At 37.6% G+C, this 13,440-nt stretch overlaps 1 protein-coding gene across 9 annotated transcripts in view; it reads left to right on the plus strand.

The window, feature by feature from the left end:
• Window positions 1-13,440, plus strand: part of MAGI2 (membrane associated guanylate kinase, WW and PDZ domain containing 2) — a 1,104,792-nt gene that overhangs the window by 974,984 nt on the left and 116,368 nt on the right. For 8 of the 9 annotated variants that reach the window (XM_054017487.1, XM_054017538.1, XM_054017495.1 and 5 more), the window contains 2 exons: window positions 7,273-7,304; window positions 12,408-12,597. In XM_054017487.1, the coding sequence (XP_053873462.1) occupies window positions 7,273-7,304; window positions 12,408-12,597 (222 nt within the window). The remainder of the gene's footprint in view (window positions 1-7,272; window positions 7,305-12,407; window positions 12,598-13,440) is intronic. The other variant, XM_054017504.1, reaches the window with a different exon arrangement.

Below are 13,440 nucleotides of genomic sequence, written 5' to 3' on the forward strand. Positions count from 1 at the left end.
TCACTTTACACAGGTGTGAATGGCTATATAGGCAAAAAGCAGTGGAGAATCTGACCCGAGTGCTATTTCCATAGCAATCTCTGAACCCTGCTGACGCTGATGAACAATGGACCAGTAATGAAGCATGAGGCAAAATGCCACCACAAGACCACCAGGAGAAGCAGCTCTTGATCATGTTTGTATTGCTGCAAGTCACTTGCTGGGAATACTGTATTAGTAACTTTGGTGTGTGTTCAGTTTTTTGAAAAAAGAGGGGGGAAATCATTGTTATTAATCTGACCCTGCATATGATATAATTGATGCACTGCAACCAGCCACAGTCTTGGTATTCCACCAGGCAAAAGTGCATCACACCTACTACTCACTGCGCCACTGATGTCTGGCATACTGCAAGTGGAGCTATCTCTAGTCAAAACACATTGGGCCCAGTCAAACATAACTCCCCATTCAAATCATCTCGAATGTGGGCTTCATTGACTTCAACCCACCATCTCAGGTGATAACCTCACCAAAGACCACTCATGGGCAACAAGCAAAGACATTCCAGATTGCCTTTGCATTCCTATCAAAAGGGATCCTCCACGGCATAGCACCATCATTCTAAAGGAAGACTGGATTACAGGACTAGCTAGCTAGGCTTGAAGAGCTACCAGTCTTCTTCCAGCTACTTTTAATTCCCAGGTAAAGAACTTTATTGTTATTGCTAGTATGAGATTTTGATTATTCTTTAAAGCTGTTTGGAAGGGAATGGCCTTTGAATTTTGTCATTTTCCATGTATAACAACATATTTTGTTAGAACTGTAGAAACTATACTAGTGAGTACTATTCAGTACAATCATCTTACATTTTAAACATCCCCCTCTCATATTTTTATGTTCATAATAGTTACTTCTATCTACTTTCTTTGTCTCCATTTAAACATTTATTTATTACAGTATATGAATTAATCAAATCTGCTTATTCTCCTTGCTGGGTTTTTGTTTTTCTGAAAGGAAAAGGTATTTGAAGGTTAATTGAGTTAATGTTTAATCTTTATTCTTTTTATATGATGCAATACTCTCTCTGTGTGTGCAATATTTTTGTAACTTTAGCTGGAGGACATTTTTGCTACCCTTTGTATAAAACAATCCATAGTTGCCTAGTAGAAATCAGCAAAAGGTAATTGCATAGAATTTGAAGTCCAGTTGCATGTGGATGGTAGGAAACTGTTCTCTGCATACTGCTAATTCAAGTGTATGAAGAGCCTGATTTTAAGAGAAGCTAAACACCTATGACTCCACTTGAAGTCAGTGGAAGCTATAAATACTCAGCCCTCTGAAAATTAGGCCCAGAATAGTCAATTACCAAATAGCTGAAGTATCAATATTTTCAATCATGGAGGGAAATGCCAAAAAATCGAATGCAAAAGTAAATAAAAATGGTGACTTTTCTGGAAAGGAAAACTTTTGTTTGAGTTAAGTGAACTAACATCACATCAACTTTGAAGAGATGTACATGGAGTCAACTGATACTCTGGAAAGTGCTGATCAACCATCTGTTCATCTGCTACCAAACATTCATGTGAAAAGGTCTGAGCAGCGCTTGGGACAGATTGGCACAGGAAGCATATTATGCAGGGAGGCATTTATATAACAAAAAAGGCAAGAAGCCCAGCACAAGCTAGTGGACAAAAACAATGCCATTATCATCAATGTGGCGAGTGCTGTGGAATGAAGATGATGTAACTTAAACACTCCCTACTTCATTTATTATTTATCTTGTCTTTGAGACATTAAAGTTATTTCCTTCAGCCTACTGGTACCCAGTCAGTTGTGGAAATTTATTAACTATTTGTGTCCTCCTGTTTAATTATATGAATCAGTCCTTCACAAAGACCAATGAAAGCCACACCAGTGTCCAAAAGACCTTGCTCCTTGACACCTTTCACATTAGTTGCTTAGACTTTCTGAGGAATGAATAAAGGTTTTTTTAGAAATTGTTTTCTCTCATGTTTAAAAAAGAATAATGGAGACAGAAAGGAACCAGAATGGGGACCATAGTGCCATACTCATAACCATATCTATAATCAACAAAGCTGACGTCCAATTTCATGGCAGAACTGGCAGCAAGTTACATGGACAGCAGCATATTACCGGGATTATGTACAGTGTGAAAGGACCTTCACTGAAAAAGAAACTGAAATAAGATGCAATCTTGCAAACACTGCGAAGCCTACTGGTGAGATTACTTCTAAGAAATTAAATTGTTCGCAGTCATTACAGCCCAATGTGTAAAACGTACACTCCGTAAGCAAATTTTCTTATGAATGACCTAATTAAAATGTACATTAAAAGATACAGTAAAATAAAAATGAGTGTAACATGATTTGTTTTTTTGTTATAGGATAGCCTCATCAAAAAAGGAGAAGCATAAGAGACTGAAGCTGGAATTTGCCTTTGTCTCCAAAAAGAAAAAATATCCATAAAGATGTACAGTTTCCCAGATTGATTTTTAGTCTCAAGTTTCTGTTGTATTATTGGAATTCTCTATTGCAGTTAAATCTCAAAAGTGTTTCAGATCTGATGATTTTTAGACATATTTAGAGAAGGCCTATTGTGAAGGGGATAGTGGGAGACAGTAAAGGAGATCTATCAAAAATCTGTAAAATTCCAACTTTTTGTCAATGCATTGAGATAATTCTCTCTGAATTTTTAAAAGCATTTTTGTACACCTTCTAAAATCACCCATCTTATTAATTAATATATCATGGCTTGTCTAGTTAAAACCAAAAAGGAGAGAACTTTACATTGGTTTTGAATGTCAGTTGTTAATAATTTAACACAATTTACATTGATCGCTATTTTAAAATATCAACATTTCCCCAAAGTTACCATTGAATGACAAAAGATAGCACATTTATTTCCCTGTGCTTAGAATATCATAATCACTGTGCTTGGTGAACATGTTATTTGATTTTCCTGCCAATGAGTTTGTGATCTAGTAGTTCTGGCTGTTCTTTATCAAAAGTATCTGATCCTGGTCTCCGTCATGACAACTGTAATTCAAGTTTTGGGACTGCTTTTAACAAAAGTGTCAATAATTGAATGGAAGAGAAATGGGACTCTTCTGGAAATGAATCCATAATCTTGCGCTGGGAGCCTGTTCCTAGTGGGAATAGTTATCAAGCCATCCTTCCACTAGATGTCAGGTCAGTAGAAAGATAATCAAGTTAGTGGGTGAGCACAGAGACGGAGATGCCACCAATGAGAACACACAGAGCTACCCAAATGTTTTGCTTTTTTCAGACAGGCCTGACTGTTCTGTTGGCTTTTATAGTCTCATCTTCCAAAAGCACCTATATTCCCAGTTGTCAGTGATTTTCCCACCTTAGGTGGGAGAGGCTGCACACTAGTTTTATGAAGTCTCACCCAAAATTGGTGTCTAGTTAGACATAAGCTTGTTAGAAGGTCAAAACGGACTGCAGTTCCTGAAGGCTGTAAGGATCTTTGATCTGAGAAAAGTTTTATTCCTGTCTCTAAATCACTGTTGGCCTTGCACCAGGGTCTGCCAGGCTGAGCCCTGCTTTTTCAAGAAAGGGTCCCATCTCTTGTGATGAAAGTTCACAACATTAAATGAAACAGCACATGTAATTCAAGAAGGAGTGTAGTACTATGATGGGAGATCAAGCTAAATGAGAGTGCACAGTTCCCTCCACCCCCAACTGTAGACCTGGCTGCTGGAGTCCAACGCTGCTGAGTATGTGAAAGATTATACATTGTACAGCAGTATTCCTTCAGATTAATGTGACGTGTCCTGTGCCATCAGGTAAACTAATGTGACAAACTCCTACAATTTGCAGGTAATTGTTCTGCAGAGCACTCTTAAAAAAGAAATTTATGGATCAGATCCTCAGATATATTTCATGAACATGCAAGCAAAGGTCAGGATTGAGTGCAAAAGTGGCATGAAGTTCACCTTTGCACTTCCCAGTCCTGGCCAAGCAGGCAGCAGGGACTGTCCCCCAGAGAAAGTTAAAGCAGCCAGAGGGCTGTTTTGAACTGTTAGCTGCCAATGGTCCCAAGGGATCAAGGCAACAGCCAAAGATCTGTGGATTGTAAAGAGCTATGACCACACCGCCTGTTCCAGGAGCAGGGAAGCTATGCTGCTAGACCTGCTATGCTGGTTCTATGCCCCCACAAGATCCACTTTATACTGAGATTCCTGGGCCTGGATTTGCTATCTGTACCAGACTCTACTGGCTTTATGGCACATAATGGCTGCACCGACCTCAGGGTAGGGTCCTAAAATTCTACAGAAACACAGCAGTTAACCTGTGTCATACAGACTGGACCAAGAGTCATTACATTTTTCATACCACTCTAGGAAGCTCTTCATACAAATTCTATAATCAGTTATGCAGGCCGTTCAAAAATCTGCAAGTGCCCACATACTTGAACTTGCAGCATTGCTCATGTGTATTTAAACACTAGTTACAAATTCTGCTGATGCGCAGTCCACATTTAGCATCCACGGGTGTCAACAAAGAGACAACACATAAAAGGCATCTTTTATGTTTGTTTGTTTTGTTTAAGACAAGGGAAAAATTAGAGTTGCCAAATGGTACGTGGAAAAGAGGAATGTGGGAATTTCAATCCTGCACCAGACTCAGGGTCCATCTAGTCAAGTGTCATGTCTCCAACAGTGGCCAGCACCAGATGCTTCAGAAGAAGGTGCAAGAACCTCTGATTAGGAGATGTAGGATAATCTGCCCCCCACATTAGGTCTCCTAATTCTTAATAGTTAGAGACTGGCTTACACTGTGAATCATTAGGTTTAATATCTCATCCAACATCTATTAGCGTTAACTCTTGTAACACTGCTTATTATCTATATAAATGCCCAGTCACCTTTTGACTCTTGCTAGGTTTTTTGCCTCAATGACATCCTATGGCAACGCATTTCATCACTTAATTAGGTGTTGTGTGAATAAGTATTTCCTTTTATTGGTTTTGAATGAGGACCTTGGCATTTGTATGTTAAAGTCTATGCAACAAGTCTCCATCCTGAGTTTAAGTGCAAATGTTTTTAGTTTAGATTGAATATTTGATTTTTTGATTTTTTTTAAAACCCTCTGTTTGTTGTATTTGTCATTTATTTTTGTCAATAAATATTTGTATGTATTTTTATTTTATGTTTACTTGATATGGACAGTTTGAGGCAGGGCAGCTAAAGTGCAGTTATGGTCAGAAAATTGACTATAGACAGTAAGTTTCCATGGGGTGAGTTTTGCCCTTTTTTGAATAGTCGTAATTTTCACTGAAGACAATTCATGGGCATTGCACTAGTGCAAATGATTGTAGAATGTTACTTTTTTGGATATTTCCAGAACACCCAATCATCAGTAACTAGGTATAAGATACCTAGCACATCTTGCTCAACAGATCTTGTGTATTCCAAGTCTCAGCTTAGCTTTCTGATGAAAATAGGTGTTTACTACCTTTTGGCTCCTGTCTGTCATGCAGAGCAGCAACAAGCAAGAAAGAGTGAGCTTGATTCTGTCCTGACAGGTATACAATCTAAAGAATTGCTAGCTAAACTTCAGTTACAGCATCTTTAATATTGGAGCTGATGTGGGAACCAGAACTACACAATTTGTCTTTCATACCTCAGCTTCAGTTTACAGAGGGGGAAAAAATATTTTTGTTTGTAAACTTAGCATCTTTTATATGAAAGCTATAGACAACGAGCAAACATGAATCCCCCCTTCCTATCTCCATGGTCTTTTCAGAATCGCTTTTACAGTACAACCATGCTTTAAAATACTATTACTTTACAAATAACAGTTGTCATACAGTCAATGGCTTTCTGCCACAAATTCAAGAATTTCTTTGCTCCAAATTTTATCACATCTATGCACGGTTGAAATGACCCAATGACCACAGAATCCTAGGGGACTTGACTATCATGTTCAGATATAACTATTGTATTTTTTTATGGATACATTTCCCTGATGGTCTATTATTTTAATTCAGTTTAGCTGTTTCCTTGGTGCTCTTTAGAGAGAGAAATAGTTAAGGTAGTGCTATCATTATAATTCATTATTTGGAGAACATTTTCTGAGGGGCAGAGGCCCAGTCACTCTTTGAGTGACCTCAGTTTGAGCCTCTATTTTTTCCCCACAAAATGAATTGTGCCTCTGACTACCTGATTTTAGCTTGTAAGCGTGGATTTAGAAATGTATGTACTCAGATTTATAACCACAATCAAATTACAGGTACATTTTTTTGGATGAAAATTGAGCTTGCAAAAAGGTTACCCTTTTGAAAATGTGACCCTCTATTCTTTTTAATTCTGTTTTTTTACCTGATTTATTTATTCATTTTGTAGCTAAAATTCTTTTGCACATTGTACTGCATACAAAGCAATTATCAGTGTTTTCAACATACATTTTAGGTGATCTAGTTTTATGACAAGGACATGTCAGGTTTTAAGTATTGGAAAGCCGCAGTCATAATAACTCATTGAGTCACACACCAGTAACCAGGAAAATAAATAATTTGATGCAAAGAAGCAGTAGCATCTGACCAGCACATTTTATTTCTGCCGGGGGAGGAACAAAATAAAACGAAAAACAATAATTAACTCCTGGAGTTGTATTTTTGTGAGCCATGTTGATTAAATAGTAATTTTTCTTCACTGTTTCTTTATACTTGCCAATTGAAACCAGTCTTTGCGTATTAGGCTTTGTTTTAACAAAAATTTTGAATTGCTGCTTTACTATGTTTGATTCTTTGAAATAGATGATTTGGAGCTTTATCTGATGCCAACTGAATCCATTAGGAGTCTTTCCATTTCCTTGAGTGGGCACTGGATTGAAGTTTTGTCCATTTGAGCCTGCTACCTTTGAAGATAATGGCTAGACTCCTATAGGCTTCACTTGCCTTTATTTAGGATGCATCTTCCCTCACCATGTGTATGTCAGGGCCGCCCAGAGGATTCAGGGGGCCTGGGGCAAAGCAATTTTGGGGGCCCCTTCCATAAAAAAAAGTTGCAATACTATAGAATACTATATTCTCGTGGGGGGCCCTGTGGGGTCCAGGGCCTGGGGCAAATTGCCCCACTTGCCACCACCACCCCGCTGCCCCGGGCGTATGTAATCCTCATCAATGTTACTATAAATTACAGGCCTGCATCAAAAGGGAAGAATAGACCCCACCGTGCCTGTACCATTATATATTTCCTAGTAAAGTGATATGACAGAAAGTTTCACTAATATTTTTTCTTTATTTCAGGTTTCTTTTCTCCATGGAAAACTCCAAAGCCTGTAAGTTCTCATTCAAAATTACACTCATTTGAATTCATATGTCATTATCATTATAAGGCAAATTTCTTCAGGCTTTTATCTGACTTCTATGCCATGAAAAACATTACATTTACTTTTCTCCACTACTGTATGGTTGACTTTAATGCCCTGTAAAATAAATAAATAAATAAATAATAGATCATGAGATTTAACCCCTCGTTATATACCCTATTCTATTTTTATTTTGAAGTGAATTCTTTCAAATGAAAATGTCAGTACCAAACACGCTTCATTAACAGATCTGCATCAGTTTTCCCCTTCAAAATTTGCTCCCCCCACACACTTGTAAGAGAAGCAGAATCTTATGAATTTACACATGACTAATATTAATTATTAGGATAATTATGTCTGTAATTTCAGAAATTTAGTTGGTCTTGAAGATATGAGGTTACTTAAAGCATCATATAGGCAATAAAAATTCATCCTTCTAATTACTGTTTTGAGAATATGTACGAGAGTGAATTTGTCTTCCAGTGCCAGCATTTATGTAATGGGGTTACTGTGAAACTATGAAAAAAGATTGCAAACAAACATTGTATTTATTATATTGATCCCCAGTTTTCCTACTATATCATTTTGTTACAGCTGCGTCAGCATTCCCAATATAAAAATATTTTAAACCACTATTTTTGCCTGGCTATATCTGTTGTCTGTCTAGCTTGTCTATTTAGACCGTAAGCTCTTTGGGGCAGTAACTGTCTCTCACTGTATGTATATATATTGCATAGCAAACTGGGCCTCTAATCCCTGGTATGCATAGTTCTGCATAGTTTACATGTCAGCCATGTGATGGGACAAACTCCAGCCACAGTAGGCTGGTCAGGGCTGCTCTGGAACAATTTTTAGGGCATCTTTTCTAGATTGAAGTGGGCTGTGGTGTCTGTGAATAGAGCACCTGAGCCAATCAAGATATTGCTGAACTACAGTGTCACCCTAAATCAATGCAGAGCAACCAAAATCTTGACTTATTCACATGTAGGTTCATGACTATGACTCCCAACAATGTCCATCACCTGACACTTGCTGCAGGGTTTATTGGATTAGATTGTCAACGGCTGCACGGGAATTCACTTAAAGTGGACAAGCAATTACATACCAATTTGCACACTCTCTCGGCCAGCAAGACCATTTCAGGGTAAAGCCGAGACAACTGAAAGACTTGCTGGCTGCAGGTTTGTTTTTATCTCTTAGACCAATTGCCAGGCTAATGAACTTGGTCTGCCCAGCCAGAGCTCTGTTAGCCAGGGTGTTTCAGAGTAAATCCTGTAGGCCTTCATGGCTACTATAGCAGTGCAGAGACCAACCATACTTTGAGTTGAAAAGCAATCCCTTACTCAACCTGTTTCCACTATCCCACCACAAGGAGGAGGGGTTGGGCTTGTGGGAGGCCTTTTTTATACCCTGCTTTTAGATCAATTTTATTTCTAATCATTTTCTTATTTTGAAAGATAGTTCTTTGTTTCTCTGGTTCTTTCAAAGAGATTATGAAAATAAGAACGCAATTAGGTTTACTATTTCTATAGATAGATTCCAAAGTGTCTTTCTGTTTCATAATGATAAGTTGTTTGATTTCACTAGTTTCTTTCCTCAGTGAGGGCAGAACTGAATTTAGTGCTCCATTGATCAGGATTCAGACCATTATTCTTCCTGATCACTAAGCACTTGTATTAACTGAGGTCCCTGTCTGTGATCTTTCCTACACTGGCTTTGTCTCTTCTGTCATCTTTTCTACAATTTACAGGCTTTGTCTTTACTAATCTTTGAAGTTGGACATTCTTGACAAAAGGCAGGTGCATTTCTCTGTGATTCAGAAGGCCGAAATGCTGTGGACAGCCCTTCCTTGACCTGAATTCCAGTGGGCATAGTAGTCATTTCAAACAGCTTCCTTTCAGCTTAATGAAGTTTTATCAGTTTCCTACATTGAGCCTCATATGTGCCTCTTCACAAAACACTTCGGTGTATTATCTTTAGTAGTGGTAGTAAATTTTCCATTGAAACTGTTTTATTACAGAAAACAGTGAGTTTTGACTAAACACATTTTTTAGTGAAGAGTCTGCTTTCCACAGAATTTTTTTTTTGTCAAAAAAAAGAATTTTCAAAACCCAAAACATTTTCAGTTTTCAAATGAAAACTGAAATATTTCAATTTAGATATAACACTATTGTGCCTCATAGAATTTGTAGTTTTTGTTGCTTAGTGTCCCCATTGTACTCATGGGCTGGGCTCCCCAACTGGATTACATCTACCGTGTTACATCATTGCCAGACATTCCCATAATGCACCATCTCCGTTCACTAAAATAATACACCATGGTGCCTCATGAGAGATGAAGTCCAGCCCAGCTTATAGAAGAGAATGGAAGCATGAGGCATCCAAACGACAACTGTCATGAGACACAGCAGGAGCATGTTTCCAATCAAACAATTTCTTTTTTTTTTTTTTTGGTGGGGGGGGATTCAAAACCATTTTTTGTTGTTGTTGTCCTTTTCATCAACATTTTTCACAGGGGAAAAAAAGCCCTTTTCTGACCAGCACAAATTATCTGCGATATTTTGGCTGGCTAGCTTCTGGGTAGGAGCCAGCTGTCTTCATATTCATTGAACTCACCTTTGCAAAAGCAGAGATTGACTCCTTTCTAGATGGAACAGAAGAGAGACATAGCACTAAGTATCCAAGTTAGGAATACATGAAACGTCTTGAATTGCTGCTTGAAATAATATGCCTTGCTGAAACATAGTACAGTATTATGGAGTGTAGAGAGTTAGTAACAGAATGTTGGATCATGACACTCCAGCTAATGATCACTAGATGTATTTATTTGGAGAGTGCTCTTGACTCTGAAACTTTACTCCACACACTCTTGCTATGAAAGAGTCTAACTTTGTTGATTTTCAGGATATATTGCAAAGCTAAACCAGGCATTTTCTGAGGGTGTAGGTTGAAAGAAGGGATGGAGTCAGCGTTCATAGGTTAGACTCATTGTATAACTCTAGTCATCTGCCTTTGATGCCATTTGCAGTAAGGGACTGCTGACACAGCTTCAGTCCCTAGCAGGGTACATGGAGTGGCACTTGGGTGGTTCATTTTTAAGAGTTGTCTACATTAGACATTTTTTACTTGTATTAATTGATTGCCAATTAACTTAAGTCAGCTCACATGTTTGTACATGCTAGCCTAGGCACTTAATGAGAGCTTGCTCCATGCTTGTGGTGTATCTAGACTAGCACATACAAATGTGTTACCTAACAACTTCAGTGGGCATCGCAGAATTCAATTTTTGTTTTTTTATAATTTCAATGGATAATATCAAACTTAATTTTTAAGCATTTTCAAATGTTGTTGATTTACATTTTCACAGTTGCAGGAAATTATGGGGGGTATCAGACAATAGTTGTTTACTGACAATAGATGCTGAGTATCAAAAAGTTAAAGCTTTATAATTGTTAAAACAAAAATTGTCAAAAATCACATGTCAAAATGTACAAAGTAAATAGCTTTAAACCAAACTCAAAGTTTTCCAGCAGTATTTTTCTTAGTTGGCCTATCTTTACATTTCAGTTATCACTGGTGGAAATATTTTGTCATTGGTTTGTGTGTATGGTGAAATCAACATTTGCCAATAAAAATCTAATTCTTCCAAGCCTAAACTTAATTAGTTATCAGTTGTTTCAAATAAAAACTCTAGTGCAGACATATCTGCAGAAGATAAAATCCTGCTTTCTCCTGCAGTATACCATTGCATCCTATATTATCCCCCCCTCTTGTTCATTGTGTATTTGAGGCCTTGCCACTAGGAAGTGTCAATGAGGAGCCCTGGACTTCAGTGCCTTCAACATATCACACACTGCTGTATATCTCCATCTTGTCTAAACTGTCTGGAGGAATTGATCCCCCTATCCAGTGTGGTACTTGGATGAGAACTCTCTCAAACTCTATCTAAATAAGACTGGAGATGTTTTATGTGGAAGGAAGGAACCAGAAGAAATGACAAGGATTATATCAAACTCCTGGATTGAGGGAGAAACCTCACTTTTCATTATTCAGCTTTGAAATTTGAAGGTGCTATTAAAGTTTTCACTGCAACTGGATGTTCAAATAATAGTTGTGCCTAGACTACTCTTTTTCATTGGCCTTTGTCTAAAAAGTTGCAACCCTTTTTTCCAGTGCAGACCTCCTTACAGTAATCAAAGCCTTCCTCATGTCTACTGTCATGCACTCTATGTAAGTTGCATGTTGGGATCAATCAGCTAATTAGGTTCATGGAGAATGTGGCTGCTTGCCTGTTAAGAGGTGCTTCATGCTTAAGGCATTTCTTAAGATGTTGGTTTTAACCTATAAATCTTGATGGGCCTAATTCAAAAATTCTTGGTCACACTGAGAGGCACTTATCTATGTGAGTAGCTTCACTGAAGCAAATAGGTCTCTGAGTAAGTGTCACTCAACCTGAGTAGTACTGCAGAATGGGGTCCCAAATAGTGAGGGACTCAGCTGCCTGAGAGCTCACAGCTGTCTTTGTGTGACAAAGATGCAGCTGTCATTGGGTTAAGGGCCTCTGGTTTAAAATAGAGGGATTTGGTAGTAAGGAGCCTTGGATGGGGAATCCTCAAATTTGGAAATTACTGCATCCCCTTTTGGTTGGACAGACTCGATTAGCCTTCAGGGAATACTGGAAAGCTCATCTATTTCCCTGGGATTTCCTAGCAGGGTGGGAATGAGGCTCAATCAGACAAGGAAGGCTTTGTACATATGTGATGGGTCCATTAAATAGTCAGGAAAGACATGGCTGTTTTTTTTTTAATGATAGCTGTTTCTTCATTTGTTGTGTATTTTGATATATCTATATGCACCAAGACCTTGGAATAAGAACTTTTAATTTAAGTAACTTTAAAATAATATTTAAAGTTCCTTTCATCCCCAAAGATACCCAGAAGATTTTCTAACTTTACAAAATATATGTATATTTACCACACTTGTAACTGAAGCCACTTTCTCTAGAGTGTTTGAAGTAGTCATGGTTTGTGAAAAGATGTTTAATTTTTTATTTTCTGTATATATTTATTACAGATGATGGAGCGATGGGAGAATCAAGGCAGCCCTCAGACCAGTTTATCTGCTCCAGCTATACCACAGAGTATTCCCTTTCCACCCACCCTTCACAGGAGTTCGTTTCCTGATTCAACAGAGGCCTTTGATCCAAGAAAACCCGACCCATATGAGCTATATGAGAAGTCAAGAGCTATTTATGAAAGTAGGCGTAAGTGAAAGCCCTGTTCACCCTGCTGAGCATTTAATTATTTTAAGCATTTGCCTATGAATGTGTCAAGGCTAACATATTTTATGTAATTATATCTATTGTAGTTTAAAGCAACCCACATATGAACCCAATTATTGCATACTATTAAAAATTATTCAAACTCTACCTTGATACATTTATCCTAAAATTGTCTAAATTTTACACATTTACGCTTTGGCTTTCACACAAGTTTGTTTTCTTGCTATTACCCCTCCCCTGTTCTGAATCGTAAGTCCTCAAAGAAGAACAGTATACATCAAAATATCTTCTTTGTAGTTAACTGAAAAGGTGATGCAAATTTACCATTAAATTGTCCTGCTTTTCTTACCCTTAAATTGAAGTTTAAAAAGGAAATTTTTGGTTGGTTGGTTGGTTTTACTTATAGTGATTTTCTGCTAGTTGTTATAGCATACTTGCTGCTAAAAATCCACTAACCCGTAATACCTGAAGACTTATGGAAAACAAAACTCTCTCCAGCTTCTCATCCTTATTTTCTTTTTTCATGTTCTTAAGGAATATATTGCATGTATTCCACATTAAGGAAAAGACATGTTATCCCATCTATATTTGCTCCCATAACCTTTTAGATAAAAATTGTATATTGTATGTAAACAAGAGCTCTTAAATTAAGAACAACATTTAAATATTATGTGCTATTCTTTAAGATTTTTGTTCTTATAGTCATATCTTATGCTTGTATATAGCACCTTTCACTTTGAAGGCTCTCAAACTAATGTATAAATTATGTGCAAAATGTTGCACTGAATTACACTGGCATAGATCCAGGTTAACTCCCTCGCCATC

Source organism: Malaclemys terrapin, chromosome 1 (genome assembly GCF_027887155.1).
Source record: "Malaclemys terrapin pileata isolate rMalTer1 chromosome 1, rMalTer1.hap1, whole genome shotgun sequence".
NCBI lineage: Eukaryota > Metazoa > Chordata > Testudines > Emydidae > Malaclemys > Malaclemys terrapin.